This window comes from Cervus elaphus, chromosome 23 (assembly GCF_910594005.1).
Source record: "Cervus elaphus chromosome 23, mCerEla1.1, whole genome shotgun sequence".
Classification (NCBI taxonomy): Eukaryota; Metazoa; Chordata; class Mammalia; order Artiodactyla; family Cervidae; genus Cervus; species Cervus elaphus.
Genome location: NC_057837.1, coordinates 69,135,611 through 69,151,765, shown reverse-complemented (window position 1 = coordinate 69,151,765; position 16,155 = coordinate 69,135,611). Strand labels below are relative to the sequence as shown.

General features: G+C 39.0%; 1 protein-coding gene and 1 non-coding gene across 2 annotated transcripts in view; both read right to left on the bottom strand.

The window, feature by feature from the left end:
- The window catches only part of TOP1 (DNA topoisomerase I), an 85,901-nt gene that overhangs the window by 40,381 nt on the left and 29,365 nt on the right, over window positions 1-16,155 (bottom strand). The window contains exon 3 of the mRNA XM_043884139.1: window positions 13,034-13,136. Coding sequence (XP_043740074.1) covers window positions 13,034-13,136 — 103 coding nt within the window. The remainder of the gene's footprint in view (window positions 1-13,033; window positions 13,137-16,155) is intronic.
- Window positions 11,781-11,887, bottom strand: LOC122682268. Its single transcript, XR_006337287.1, has one exon. It is a non-coding gene; the product is annotated as a U6 spliceosomal RNA (small nuclear RNA).

Below are 16,155 nucleotides of genomic sequence, written 5' to 3'. Positions count from 1 at the left end.
ATGACATTATAAAATAAGAACCATTAAAATATTCATACCCTGGGGTCTAGCTCCTGGAGATTTCTCTCTGGGAAAAGCATTACAGAAAGATGTTCACTTTGATGCTTCCCATGATGAAAAAACAAACAAGAACAAACAAATAAAAAACCACCAAGAAACCAGATAGAGCCTCGGTAAATAATCAGAGGGGGAAACTGTGATATACCAAAGCTATACATCACAGTTATCATTATGTAGCTGTTATGTTATAATTTGTGAGTCCTGTAATTACACATGATAAATTTAAGACAAGCAAAAAAAAATAAGGAATATATAAAATAACTGCAGTTACATAGAAACATGCAAGTGGACAAAAACTAAGGAGCAAAATTCAGGAGCTGTATTTTAAGGTGGCAGGACACTGGATGACTATTTTCTTCAGTGCACTGGGCAGGCGGCTTAGGAACCCTGCTCACTGCAGCAGCCAATATGTTCCACAAGTTACCAAAAGAGAACGTGAATTCAAGGGCTATGAACTGGGGGTCATCCCTAGAAATAGGATAGCTGACAACAACCCCAGCTGACAGACAGCCAATCCTACAGGCAGCACAGGCTCTTGCTTTTCCTACCATAGACTGTATTTCCCATCTGTCACATTTACCACATTCAGCCCAGGAAAAAAAAACAAACAGATTTTACCAGCAATGAGGTCATTAGGTTACAACCATTCCATGAAGTTTGTGCTAAAGAGATCTGGCTAGCATTTTCAGCTACACCCAAGGTCAGAAAGGGAGAAACAGATGATACCAGTCAGGTGAGAGCCCCAGAACCTGGATCAGGACACCAAGTGCTACCAACCACATCTCTGGAAACAAAAGGAGCCCCAACTAATGATGGGGGCTTGGATAATAAATCAGCAAAAACTATGAAATCCAGCCAAGAGGGCAGGGTGATGAGCATAAATAGGACTACAGGTTTAGGGAAGACCCAGAACTATCAACAGAGGAAAAATAAAGCAATGTCCACTTTCCTTGGTTTATATATTCCTCCCTCTGTGTTGTTCTCATTAATTAGGTTGTTATTTAGATGTGCCACACTGGAAAATAACAGATTTCTATGTAAGTACAGTTTTGTTTTTTTTTTTTTAATTCTAGTGTGCTAGCACATGATGATCAATTTTTCCCACCATGCTTTTTATTCTTAGCATTATTACGAAGTCACTCTCTACTCAATGTGCTCTCATAATCTGTTTTCACCACAGCAGTGTTTTAGAAACAACTTATTCTTTATTTTGTACAAAATGGATACCAATTACAATAATGCTCTTACTTTCAGTTCTCCTGAATTCTTTCAGCATTAGAATAGTGAAAGAGTAGTTGTCAGGATTGCAATTGATTCTCCAGGAGTTTACATATATGAAATCACAGGCCCATGGCTTTGACACTACCAGCAGAATGTGTGAGCTTACTATTTTATATACAAGCACTGAAGTTTCAGCTTTGTTTTGAACATTAACTCTAACAGGAATTAAAGGTCATCTAAAGAAGTTTCTGCCTAAAAGCAAAAAATCTGGAACAATGACATCCATAATATTGATTAGATATACTTTCCCCCCAGAATAAGAAAAAAGGACAAATTTAAGCAAGCAATATGTTCAGTGCTTTCACATACATTATTTCACTCAGTTCTCAGAACACCTCTGTGAAGAAGTCTTTATTATTCCCTTGCTGCTGCTGCTGCTGCGTCACTTCAGTCGTGTCTGACTCTGTGAGACCCCATAGATGGCAGCCCATCAGGCTACCCCCGTCCCTGTGATTCTCCAGGCAAGAACAATGGAGTAGGTTGCCATTTCCTTCTCCAATGCATGAAAGTGAAAAGTGAAAGTGAAGTTGCTCAGTCATGTCCGACTCCTAGCGACCCCATTGACCACAGCCTACCAGGCTCCTCCGTCCATGGGATTTTCCAGGCAAGAGTACTGGAGTGGCGTGCCATTGCCTTCTACTGATTAAGAAACAGAGGAGCCAGTGGTTCAAAGTCTTATTCCAAGTTACAGTGTTAGAAAGAAGGGGAGCTGGGATTTAAACTCAGCATTTCCATCTCTGAGTTCAGAGCACCTTCCACTAGATCAGTATCATTACATTTCCATGAAGCTGACAGCCACCACTTAAGGGAAGCTAGTGTTAAAGAGACAAAGGCATGGACAGTCTAAGACTTGATGTATAAAGTTAAAAGATTTTCCTCTACCATCAACCTTCTAGACAAGACCTAGGATATTGGAAATGATAAAACTCTGGGATAGCTACCTCTGAGACTGTCTTCCCATGAAACTAAAAGGCTGATTCAGGAATCTGAGTTTAGGAATGCTCTATAGTCCTTATTCCTTTATGTTCCACCTCTTTGCCTCCGCTGCCCTAGTTGCTTTGTTCTCTTTCTCAATGAAAGCAATTCTTAGAACATGATTCTGTTATACTAGAAAACTGGCTTTCTGGTCTCCTGGCAATCACAGCATGGGAACCATGAGTATACACTCCAGTTTTCAGCTTTGCTATTCATTATCATGCCACACAGAGATCAGGGAAAAGAAGTCAACAAGTGACATGGCAGTGGCACTGATACTCAGGCCAACCCCAGGTAAGAGAAAGAAGTCAGTACTTCCTCTGCCTGCTAACCAGAGGGAAATCTATTCAGGAAATTCAAAGTTTCTGCTAGTGTAGTAATCCCTTTGTAGGTCACAATTAATCGCAAAGTCCAAAAGAGATGAAACTACTAACTTGACTTTCAAAGGCATCTCACTCTCCTCTATTCCCAATTGTTTAGATAGAAGAGAACCAGTTTGCATTTTTATACTGAGTTCAGAAGACTCAGAGTTAAGGAACATCTTGTGGTACAAGCCATTCCATTGGGGACTGTTAGAAATGTGGGTTTACGAAGCTGTATTAAGTCTCTGAACACAATGCTAACATCGTGTCTACTTGTCATGTGCTGTTCCTGTCCCTGCCTCCAGAAACAGAGACCAGAGTACTGGGAGTCCTACCCCCTCGTCCATACCCTGACACCGACAGGAGTGCTGCGAAAAGCAAACCCCAGGGTCAGTCTTCCCGAGGTATCTACCGGAAGTGAGCAGCAGATGCTTTTGGAGGTCAAAGTCTTGTGACACAGAAGCATGTTGAAGGCTGTGCCGTGCAAGTCAGAAGCAGGATTTGGCCAATGGTACAAATGCAGCCAATCTGGGATCAGTGAGGCTGACTCATCATCATTCAGGATTTCCTAACATGTACCTCTTTTTCCAAAAGACTTAAAACTGGCTTGACTTTCACAGTGGCTTAAAGGGCATTACCTTTCCACTGATGATAGTGAGATGATGGAAATTCTGACCACTGCAAAAGAGGAGTTCATATGTTGACTATCTTATTTTAAGAGATGTTACCCATGTCTATGTACTGATCCCACTACTTTTCCATACACAATACACACAATATGTAAAAGTCACAGAATGGGTTGTAAATAAAACTGAGGACTAGAATACTGGCCAGTTTGGGGCAGCAGTACAGGTGACTCCAATACTGAAGAAACTTCAGTGTGGCTAAATAAGAAAAATAAACTAGAAAAACTTAATGATCATAGTAAGGAAACCCAGAGATGTGAAGAACAAATACACTTTAAGAATGAGTTTAGTCTGGGGTACGGTGAACGCTAAAATACAGACAGTAGCTGGCATTCCTAGAATCTCCGAAATGGTCACACTTTTGGATAAAATATAAATTTCATCATCAGGAACTCAGAAAGCATCCAATTATTGGGTATACACAAAAGCTGACTCCTTGGCTCGGGCTCATATCTGTTTGGGGATAAAATCTACCAAACATCAGAGTCTGGACAAGCAAAAGTCAATGCCAAAGAGAATAAATGGGAAGATCCAGCACAACAAAAACAAAAAATTCAGGGAGACAAGTTAAATTATTTGTCCCACTGGCAAGTAGTGGAGCCAGAGTTTGAACCCAGGCCATCTGAAGCCCATGCATCTAACCATGCACTCCCACTATACTGCCCCTCTGGCTGCTTCCAAAAGAGATCCAGCTGATATCTCACTGTATCCATCATACCTCTTGTGTGATTCTTGGTGGACCTGTGCAGATAAAACAGAGAGTTGACCCAGGCTCCCCTAGGCACTTACGAAGAAGGATGAGAGAGACGGTGGAAGTAGGGGGGTGGCAGCAGGAAGCCCAAGACAGAAAAATATTCTTCTTCTGCCTCGAGAAGGCATTTGCTACCTCTTTAGGAAAAAACCCCGGTCTGATCCTCTGGGAAACTAGGATGTTGGCTATGGGAAACCATTTAAATCTGCTAAAGAAAACTAAAACAATGGTCTGTCCTCTATCACTAATAAAAATATTTAGCAGACACTTAAACAGTACAAAGTCCCAGGCACTCTTCTAAGCAATTTAATCCCCATAACAAAACTCTGACATAAATATCTTCATTTTACACATACGGAAACTGAGACACAGGAAGGTTCAGTAACTCACCCAAGAAAATACATCTAATGAGCAATGACTAGGATTTAAACTCAGGAAGTCATGCCTTTGACCATTCTGGTGCCTTACTCCCCAAATAAGGCAAAAAGGAAACATTGCTAGGAAGAGAAGGGGGAGCCTCTTTATCTTCTGAGAATAGGACCTAGCCACTAATGGCTAAGAGAACAAACTCATTCCAGCAACCTGCCCATTTCCTCAAGACAACAGCCCCCCGAAGGGTGCAGTCAATGGAGTCATAGTGGATTCCTCTGGGAGAGCCTAGAAAGATGCTAAGCTGCGAAAGGAAGAAATCCATGGCCCTTCAAAGGAAAGCAGATAATTAAAGCTTAAGTAACGTTTGTTAAATCAAAATTTTAGGTAGATAAATTCTAAAGTTGCCTCTGAAAAAAACCACAGAAGCTAGTTTCTGAAAGGCTTTAAGAAGTGAAGATTTCTTTATTTACTTATTTTTGGGCATATGGGATCTTAGTCCCCTACCAGAGATCAAACCCAGGACCCCTGCATTGGAAGCGCAGACTTGTAATCACTGAACCACCAAGGAAGTTCCCAGATTTCTTAATGCTCATCCACCATTATAGGTTAATAGGCAAAATCCCAACAGTTATTAAAACCTGGTAGTTGAGTGGAATCTTACAGAACTCCCATTTCTCCTCTAAGTTCTTTCTCTCTATTAACAGGGTAAATAGTCACCCAGTTACTCAAGCTAGGAATCCTTTTTCTTAGACAACCCCCCCATGTCACTTGTGACTAAGTCTTATATTTCCCTTTCTCAACTATTTTCAGCGGCTTCTTGCTCCCTTCAGAATCAAATCTCAGCTTCTTGAAATAGTATTTAGGAGTTCTGCATCAAGCAACTTTTTGGAGGCCCCATTTTCTAATCCATCCTATTAACCTAGGCAACCACCTAACTGGATTTTCCCCAGAGCAAAGTACATGACAGCCCTTCCATATTTTATCTTTTCTCACTGTCTAGAATGTCACTCTTTCTAGCCATCACCTTCCCTTGTCAAGATCTTAACCATCTTTCCATGGCTAGCTCAAATACCCTTTCCACCCTGAAAAGGCTTTAACAACAACAACAAAAAGACTACAGGTCATCATAATAGGGCTAGGTATCATTGAAAACTAGAGCACCAAATTTGCTATCAATAAGTAACTACTAAATTAGATTCAACTACCAAAATCAACAGCTTCAATTTATTAGAATGGCAATTCTATCACGCTTTGTGGTACTCATCATAATCTCATCAATTACTGAGTATGTTAGTTTCCAAACAGCTTTTATATGCATACTTACATTGAATTCTCCCTTACACACTTGAAAGCTTGACCAGGCTAGTGTTGCTATTAACATTCAACCAAAGTGGAAAAAGATGCAGAAGTTAAGTGGCTTGGATAAGGACACACAGCTAGTCAAGGATAGGACCGGGCCTCTCCACTTCTAATTCAGTGTGCTTTTCACTACATCACATGAATATGGAGGTGATACTCAGTCTCATTTCTTAACTACCCAACCTCTTCCACTTAACTATGTTAATTGTCCATTTCCCCAAGACAGGCTGCTATGAGAACGTGTAGATAAATGGAGGGCTTCAGCAATAAGCTGCCCCCACCCCCCCCCACCAAAAAAAGCAGTAAACACATCTTTTTAAATGTGATTATTTGCAGAAAAATTTCCCTAATCTGAGAACCAGTTGATTAATTCCAGTGCATTTTCCTAAAAATCTATGTTCTCTCAACTTTAATTCAGGTAGGATATGTAACTGAAGGCAAGGCAGAAACCAAAAGCATCCTTATTCTCACACTGACTGTATAAATTAGTACTACCAACAGGGTTGAAAAAGCACTTTCCTTACTATATTTCACAGCATTGCTCTTCTATCTTCCCTGGATTTCCACAAATTTTTCACTCCACTCTGAGGATCAGGTTTAAAAAAGACAAGAGATGCACACAGTCAAAAGTTGGCAGGAGAAATCTTATGTTTCACATGTGATAGTCCTTTATTTTCTAAAATAAGCACCCCCAACTGCTTTTAATGATGTTGTATATATGACAGGTCTAGTATTAAAGATAATTTATGCTAAGAATGCAACCTTTCAAGAGAAGTATCTGGGTCAAATCCTACAAGCTCAGTGATTCTTTAGCATCTAGTCAGAGAATTCCTTTTGTTTCTTTAGAGAAGATTTATATATTGCTTTAAAAGACTAGAAGTGCTAAATATCAAAGCTAACAGAAAAAAGCAGTATCAGAGACAGATAATAGAAGAAATTATTTTTATTTGACTTTGGTATAAATTTCCTATAGGCCAGATAGTCAGAGATGGGGTTTTCACAAGGTCAGAATTTAATGAGGTTAATACTTCTAGTGCCAAAACGTCTAGGGATTTGGGGCCAAAAAGAAAGAGGCAGCATCTGAAAGGATCTGGCATTGTAAAACCTAAGTTGCCTACCATATGCATGAGAAAGAGGTGCTTGTATTTAAACACAGACAGTTTAGCGACACAACTAACTTCTTCGGGAGAGAGATTTGCTTTACCTTACATCAGGTCCTTTAAAGTCACACTAGGACTTAGAAGCCCTGGTCTCTCAGCCTCACTCTGTGACCACACTGCTGTGTGACCTGGGGCCTGTCGCCTCAGACTCATGTCCACACACAAAAGACATGAAATAGAATGACCTTTAACACCCCACTTCCCCTATGGAGCACCTTGGATGAGAATAATAAGAGGAGGAAGTACATGAATAAGATGGGATCTCCTGAGAGGTCTGTCTCAGAAAGGCTCATTTCCCATTCTCTGACACTCCAAGTATGCAGTACAATATTACTGTGCAGGAGAAAGAGGCCTCCTGGATTTGGGTCCTAAGTATAACCTAATGAAAAATCATTGATGCCAGGATCTAGCAGAGAAGGAAGAATATAGAAACACATTACTGTAGAACTTGTTTCTTCATAATAGATGGCCACAAAAGTAGGCAGGGTTGATGAGCAAAATTTTAAAATAAAGCATTTTGGAACAGAACATACTAAATCTTAATTATTCTGGGCTTCAGAGGTGATTAAACAATCCTCAAGGATTCCTTAATGTGCTGAAGAAGAAAAAGAAACCCAAAACTACCAGAAAGATCAGAAGTCATTTAAAAAGGAACACAGTGTACAGGATTTTACTGGACCATAACCAATACACTTGCTTTGTTGCAAAGCGGCAGTGTGTCAACAGAGGTCAAAACAGGAAGTACTTAAAAGTCTGCTTACAACACATCATCTGGTTAAACTGTCTTAAACTTACTCACATGTGAATTAGAGATCCAGGGCTAGATTTAGTCGTGTGTAAACAAAACCTAGGGGCAGGTTCTTTCAATGCCTTTTGGCAAACAGGCTATTATTTTTCAAGTATTCTGATTAGAAAATAAAGAAAATATTAAAAGGCACAAAACTGCACAGAATAAACTCCTGAATTTGCCTATCCTATAATCGTGGAAAAGTACACTTTTAAGGAAGACAAGAAAGTTCAGTTGAGGAAGGTTAAGTAAACTAGTCAACATCACAAGACACTTAAGTGGAGAGACCAGAACCAGGAGACGTTCTTCTACACAGACAAGAAAGCCATTGTGGACTTCAAGAAAAATGATGTCAAAATTACATCCTTGGGTTTCCCTGGTGGTTCAGTGGTACAGAATCTGCCTGCCAAAGCAGAAGACACAGGTTAGATCCCTGATCTGGGAAGATCCCACATGCCATGGAGCAACTAAGACTGTGCATCCCTCAACTACAGAAGCCCGCTCACCCTAAAGCCTGTGCTCCACAACAAGAGAAGCCACCGCAATGAAAAGCCTGCAAACAGAGACAAGCCCACGCAGCAAAGAAGACCCAGCACTGCCATAAATAAAAACTTTTAAAAAATAAGATGAATAAGGCTTTAAAAAAAATTACATTCTAAAATTTTTTAACAGATTTTGGTAAATCAGGACAGGGATCGAACTTCTGTCCCAAAGCCTTTTTATGCCACTTCTACCTAATTCTTTTCTTCCATCACAAATGGCAAATTATGGCTGGTGAAGTAAGATGTGTCAGAGAATAAGACGCCCATTTTTTAAAAGCTTATGGTTTAAATAGTAACTTCTATCCTTTTAAAGTCTTTTTTTGGACAGATTTCAGGTTAAGATAAAAATTAGTTTTTCTTCATCTGATCCATGTGTAAGCATTTTCCTCAGATGATAAGTTCTTCATAGTCAAGACTATCTCATAAATTTTTGGCCCTTCACATCAACTAGCACATCATAAATATGGCAAGCAAGATAAAAATACTTGTTTGACATGATCAGCAATTCTACTCCTAAGTATACACCCAAAAGAATTGAAAGCAGGGACTCCAGACACTTGTACACCCTGGTACATAGCAGTATTATTCACAATAGCGAAAAGGTGGAAACAATCCAAGAATCCAACAACAGATGAAAGAATTTAAATGTGGCAGGCATGCAATGAAATATTATTCAACTATAAATAAAAATGGAATTCTGATATTCAGTAAAATGGATGAACCTTGAAAACATTGTGCTAAGGAAAATAAGCCAGACACAAAAAGGAAAAATACTTTATGACTCCACTTACCTGACTGAGGTAGCTAGAATAGAACAATTCACAGAGACAGAAAATAGAAGCTGCTAAAGGACAGGAGGAAGGGGAAATAAGAAGTATTATTTAAGAAGTACAGAGATTATCTGGAATGATGAAGAAGTTCTAAAGATGGATACTAGGGATGGTTGTACAATATAGTGAATGCCACTTCCCCCAAAGGACAAACTTTATGTTCTACATATTTCAGACAGAAACACACACAAAAAGTGTTTGAAATGTGGGATGACCAAAGGGAACTCTCCTACAGAATATTGAGAATATGCGAAAAGGAGAGAGACGATGGTAACTGGTGTAACCATAGGTACACCACTCACTGATTCAATAAATATATACTACTAAGTACCACCTATCTGTCAGGTACTACAGTAAGCCTTGAGGACATAAATGAAGACAACAGACCCCAATGTTGTTCCCAGGGACATCAGGAGTCAAATAGGTGACATAGAAAAGTAGAGAGACAATTACAACACCACCACAACTTGGTAACGACTGTGAGAGGGATATATTCAAGGTGCCAGAGAACCCTTAAAAATGGTACTTTAATATGGGGGTAGGGGGGGACAGGCAGAAAAGATACCCGAAAGAAGAACTCTAAGCTGCAATTAAAAGAATGTTATTAGGAGAGCAACAGAGTCTTCCAGAACCAGTAACAGCATATTTGAAAATCTAGAGGTATTCAGAAGACACTCTGTGTTTTGAGGAACAGAAAAGCAGTTAAGGGAGATTAGAAATGGAAGGTGAAAGAAGGGTGAATCACAAGAGATGCAGCAGAGAAAGACAGCCAGACTTAGAGAATCATTCTGCAATCTGGAATGAGAAGATGAAAAAGGTAGACAGAAAAGTGGAAAGCCAGGGGAAGTTAGTTTCAAGGCCTCGGCCCAGAACACGGTGTACCTTGGCGAATGTTCCATGTGTATTTTACTGCTGAGTATAATATTCTATAAATGTCAATTAAATCAGGCTCATTGATGATGTTTCAAGTCTTCTATATCCTTGATGATTTTCCCATCAATTGAGAAAGAGGTAGCAAAATCTAACTATAAATATTATTTCTCTTTGCAATTCTAACAGTTTTCACTTCATCTATTTTGAGACTCTGATGTCAGTTATAACTGATTATATTAACATTTATAACTGTTCATACTCTTTGCTACTGTTCATTCGTGTCCCAACTCTTTGTGAACCCATGGACTCTATAGTCTGCACGGCTCCTCTGTTCAAGGAATTTTCCAGACAATAATACTGGAGCGGGTTGCCATTTCCTACTCCAAGGCTCTTCCTGAGGCAGGAGACTGAACCTGCCTCTCTTGCACTGGCAGGCAGAGCCACCAGGGAAGCTTTGTAACTGTTACGTCCTCTTGATTATTAGTCCCTTTCTTTATCATTATGAAATGAACTTCTTTATTCCTGGCAATAATCTTTGCTCTCAAATCTACATAGATATTAATATTAGGTAGATGACTACAAACTGAAGAAAAGGTGCATGTGAACTGGATTCAACTATTAGTACTAAGACTAAATTTACTGGACTAATAGAAACTAGATAATCAAGTGATAAGAAATGAGCAAGTTGTGGGGAAAGACCACAGGAGTGGTAGATGATTCCTGAAGAAACATCCTCACTACAGAAAATTAATCTGGTTATTTTAATGATTCATAAAGACTTCTTCCCTTAAAATTTTCATTTAAAATTTTTTAATGATTATAAAAAGAAAGAATTCACTTTATCATGCCTTTTCCATGATAAGCCTTATTTTTAATAATTTTTAAAAATAAAAGTAGCATATATATAGAATGCAGAGTTCAAAGAGTTATCACAAAATAAAGCTACAATGTGATTTGCCACAAAAGTCAAGAAAAATACCACTGACACCACTCCAGAAGTACCCCTCATACCATTTTACAACCGCTACCTTTCCTTCCTCACCAAAGATAACCATGACCCTGGATTCCAAAGGTCTTGATTCATTTTTCTGTTTTTCAAACAAATTGAAGCATACACTATGTATTTTTTGGCTAGTTTTCTTCATTCAACATAGGTTTGTGGAATTCACTTATGTTTATTACTTTCATATTTATTTATATATAGTATCCTAAGATATAATATGAATATACCACACTTTATCCGTTTTACTACTAACGGGCATTTGGGAGATTTTTACTTTGGGGTTATTAAAAACAATGCAGCTCTAAATATCTTTTTACCTGCCCTTTGGTGCCCATATACACACATTTCTGTTGTGAATATACTCGGGAATGGAATTCTTAGGTTACAAGGTATACATATGTTAATTTTAAAAGACACAGCTAAGTAGTTTCGTGAAATGATTCAACAATTTAGAGTCCCATCAGACATGGGACTGTTCCACACCATTTGAAGGTCTTAGAATTAGCATTATTTTAATAATTAGCTATTATTACGTTGCGTAGGATATTATATTGAAGTTGCATTTCCCTGATGAATGTATTTTTTTTTTATTTTGTTATGTTGGTACATTTTATTCTTTCTTAAATTCTTAAACTGGTCTTGTGTTCGTACAACAGCACATATTCCTGTGAACCTATTTATATTTTGGAATTTTAGTAGAAAGAAATGCTATCAGTTAATATTTGGGTTGATAAGGCATAAAAATATGGAATGCTTCACAAATTTTCGTGTCAACCTTGTACATGGGCCATGCTAATCTTCTCTGTATCGTTCCAATTTTAGTGTATGTGCTGCCAAAGAGAGCACTCCCTGATGAATGATGTTGAGCACCTTCTAGTGTTTCCACTGGCCATTTGGATATCTTCTTTTGTGAAGAGTTTGCTCCATCCTCTCATGAATTTTTCTGCTGGATTATCTGTCTCATTTTTATTTACTTGTAGATTTTTGTATACACTGGAGAAAAACTTTTGACCATGTATTTATGTTAAAAATATTTTGTCTATAGACAATAAGCAGACCTAATGAAGTAGTTCTAAGAGACTCTAGGTTGAAGGCACTTGTGCCTTAAGTTCCTTCCCACAAAATTTAGACAATTATGGGAATATCATATGGCTTTCCCCCAACAACTGCCTTTAACTCAAAATGGAAGTTTAAGTCCTCATTTTCAATAAGTAGTCCTACACCTAAAGATACCCTGTCTTTGGGCTTAACCACCTGCCACCTACACCAAAAAAGAGGCAAAATGAACAAGAAAACATCTTTCTGATCCCTCCTGGATCCCAGAGGGCAACACCTCTGAGTTTCATTTACACTGGTGATCACTGGCTTTTGTGAGAACTGAAGCCCTCTGGTAAACTGATGAAAGCTAGGAATGGTCTCTTCAGGAACATCTCATATACCCATCCTTTTGTATATGATTTCAGGGACTAATAGACCATGGAAGCCTAAGTTAAGAATTTTTAAACTTAAACCCTTTAAAGTACAGAAAGAAGAAAAATATCAATCTATATCTATCAAGTTTCCAATCCAGTCACCTTTTATCAAAGCAAGTTCTCTGGACACTTGATGAAATGCCATCCTGTGTTAACAATTTACCATACTTGCTTTGGACATTCTGATCTGAATGAACAATGGCATCGCCAGTAAGGCCTGAATTATCAAGGCCATCCATGTATTTACCTGTGGTTCAAGTTCAGGCCTATTTCAAGTAAGCCAAGCCTACTTGAATGACGAGGGATCTGAATGACGAGGGACCTGAACGACGATGGACCTGAATGAGGAGGGACCTGAACGACGATGGACCTGAATGAGGAGGGACCTGAACGACGAGGGGCCTGAACGGGGAGGGGCGTGAACGACGAGGGGCCTGAACGAGGAGGGGCCTGAAAGGCGAGGGGCCTGAACGAGGAGGAGGGGCCTGAATGGCGAGGAGCCTGATGGTTCAGCCCTTACCTGTTGCTGTGCTTGGACTTCTCTCGGTCTTTCTCCTTGTCCTTCTTGTGCTCTTTGTGCCGGTGTTCTCGATCTTTATGCTTATCTTTGTGTTTATGAGAATCTGCAACCATAAGAGATGAGTCAGTTATGAGGAGTCATGCGCTATTTCCTGCCCATCTACCTTGATGAGCTGGTCAAGAAGCACAATGACAGGACTTCAATGGCATGGTAGCCATCTATAATAGCATATTCCATTGGAGAAAAAGACATCACAAACCAGCCCAGACAAGGCATCCCATTACCCTACCTCTAAAACCAAGATATGTTATAAGCACGAAGAGAAGGGGGAGCCAATTCTACTGTAAAAGAAGGTAACAGTTTGGCTTTCTTCTCCCTAGACCTGATACCAGGAAAACTAAGCCATAAACGATTCAAAGGATAAATCTTGAACACCACCTCTCAAGATCAGATGGTTATCTATGTAACTTGTGGAAAATCCAAACCTTAAGAGATACAAGTTTTTAAATCAACTTAAAGAAGTATAATTTCTACACAGCAAGATACATTTCAAAGATACAGAGTAGTAAGTCCAGCAGACATATTCACAGACATAATCCCTACCACAATCAAAATTTAGAACATTTCCATCATCTCTGGAAGTCTCCTTTGTGCCCACTCCTAGTCAATCCCCATTTTTACCTCCAGCCTGAAGCAACCACTGATCCGCTAGCGCAATAGATTAGATTTATCTAAATTTCTAGTTTCATATAAATGGAACTACAGGATATCCTCTTTTGGGTCTGATTTCTTTCACTCAACATATTTTTGTCATTCAACCATGTTGTTGGATATATCAGTAGTTGGTTAGATTTTACTGGAATGGTAATACATTGATGGGATACACTGCAATTTATCCATTCACCTGCTGAGGGACATTTGAGCTATTTTCAGGCACTGGCTTTTTTATGAATAAATCTGCTATGAACTTTCACATACAAGTCCTTGTATAGACATGTTTTAATTTCTCTTGGGTATATACTTAATGATGAAGTTACAGGGTCACCTGTAAGTGTATGTTTTACTTTACAGGAAACTGCTAAACTGTACTGCAAAGTGATTATACCATTATACAGTCCCACCAGCAATGGATTAGAGTTCCAACTACTGCAAATTCTCACCAACATCTAATAAAATCAGTCTAATTTTAGCTATTCTAGCAGGTATGTAGTGGTATCTCACTGTGGTTTTAATGCAGTTTACTGATTAAATGATGGGCATCTTTTCATATGCAGACTGGCTACTCATATCTTCTTTGGTAAAGTATCTCTTCAAGTCTTTTCTCCACTTAAAAAAACGTGTTTGCCTTATTACTGTGTTCTTTATTTGAATCCCTGGTGGCTCAGCGGTAAAAAAATCCCCCTGCAATGCAGGAGATGAGGGTCTGATCCCTGGGTCAGGAAAATCCCCTGGAAAAGGAAATGGCAATCCACTCCAGTATTCTTGCCTGGGAAATACCATGGACAGAAGAGCCTGGTGGGCAACAGTCTGTGGGGTTGCAAAAGAGTTGGACACAACTTATCAACTACACCATCACCACCACGAGTTCTTTATATATCATGCATTACAATTTTTTGGTTAGACATGAGTATTGTGAACATTCTTTCTTCTAGGAGTTTTATACAGAGGTAAGAGGCAGGGAACATTTTTTAAATCTATAATGACGTACAGCACCATTTTTTGTTTTTGTTTTTGTTTTTTTTTAAAGACTGCCTTTTCCCCATTGAACTGCCATGGGCCTCTTAACTGGAAATGAAGTGACCACAAAATTGTAGATCTGTTACTAGACCCCAACACAGAGTATATTAACTCCTAAAACTTCAAAGTAGAGCTTTTTTTCCATAGTAATTTTGAGAGCAGATAATATAAGTACTTTATCTTTGTACCTTCTCAAAATTGTTTTGGCTATTCTGTCTTCTGTATTTCCATATGAATTTTAGATTTAGTTGGTTGATTTCCTAAAGAAAAAAAAAAGCCAGCTAGGAGTTTGTGTTCATAGGACAACTTGCAGAGACGTTACATCAAAACACTGTGTCCTTTGGTCCATGAACATGGTTATCTCTTTCTACTTTTTTAGGTTAGTGACTCTCAAATTTTAGTGTATCAGAATTAATCCAAGGGCATATTAAAAATGCAGCTCACTGGAGTCAGGTCACCTTAATGTTGACTGTCAATCAATTGGAAGTTTATGTATTCAACGCATGTGGTAGTTTTAAAATATGTCCAACAGATTCTTTGATACTCCTCCTTTCAAGTTGCGGCCTAATTTCATTCTCCTTAAGTATGGGCTAGACGTAGTAACTCACCCCTAAAAACAGGATAAAGTGGAAATGTCAGTGGGCAGGCCATCAAAGGCATTGGATCTTTCTCCTTGCCCTGGGCGAAGACAGTTGCCACACTGTTAGGACACTCAAGCAGCCCTGTGGAGAGGCCTATCTGGTGAGGAAGTGAAACTTCCTGCTAATAGTTATGTGAATGAACCACCTTGGAAGTGGGTCCTCTAAGTTAAACCTCCATATGACTGCCAACTCAGACTCTGAACCAAAACCACCCAGCTAAGCTCTTTCTGGATTCCTGGTTCACACGAACTGTGTGAGAAAACAGATGTTTATTTAAGGTGCTAAATTTTGAGATAACATGCTTAATAACAACAGACAACTAACAATAATGTACAGACAACATGTGTGTTCTACACCACTCCTTGCTCACAGCAAAAATAAGTCACATTTGGCATAATCTGTTAAATATCTATTCTGTGCTAGGCCCTAGAGAAACAGAATTTGCATGACCATTACCCTAGCTATAAGAAACTCGCATCTCACCGAGATGGGAAAATAAAAGCATGTGGTATCAGAACCCAATCTTCCACATAGCATAGAGAACCCATCAACTTCTGAAAATCTCAAGTCCAAAATTTTAAAATGCTGTCAATCTGATACAAAGCTGTTAGCCCCATTTACCTGATAATAATTAATACCCTGATTTCTTCTGCCCCCAACAAGTACTTACAGTTAAAATAATAACAACAACTGACAAACCATGCCACTAGCACTACAACCAGAATGAAGCCTGGTTCATTGACT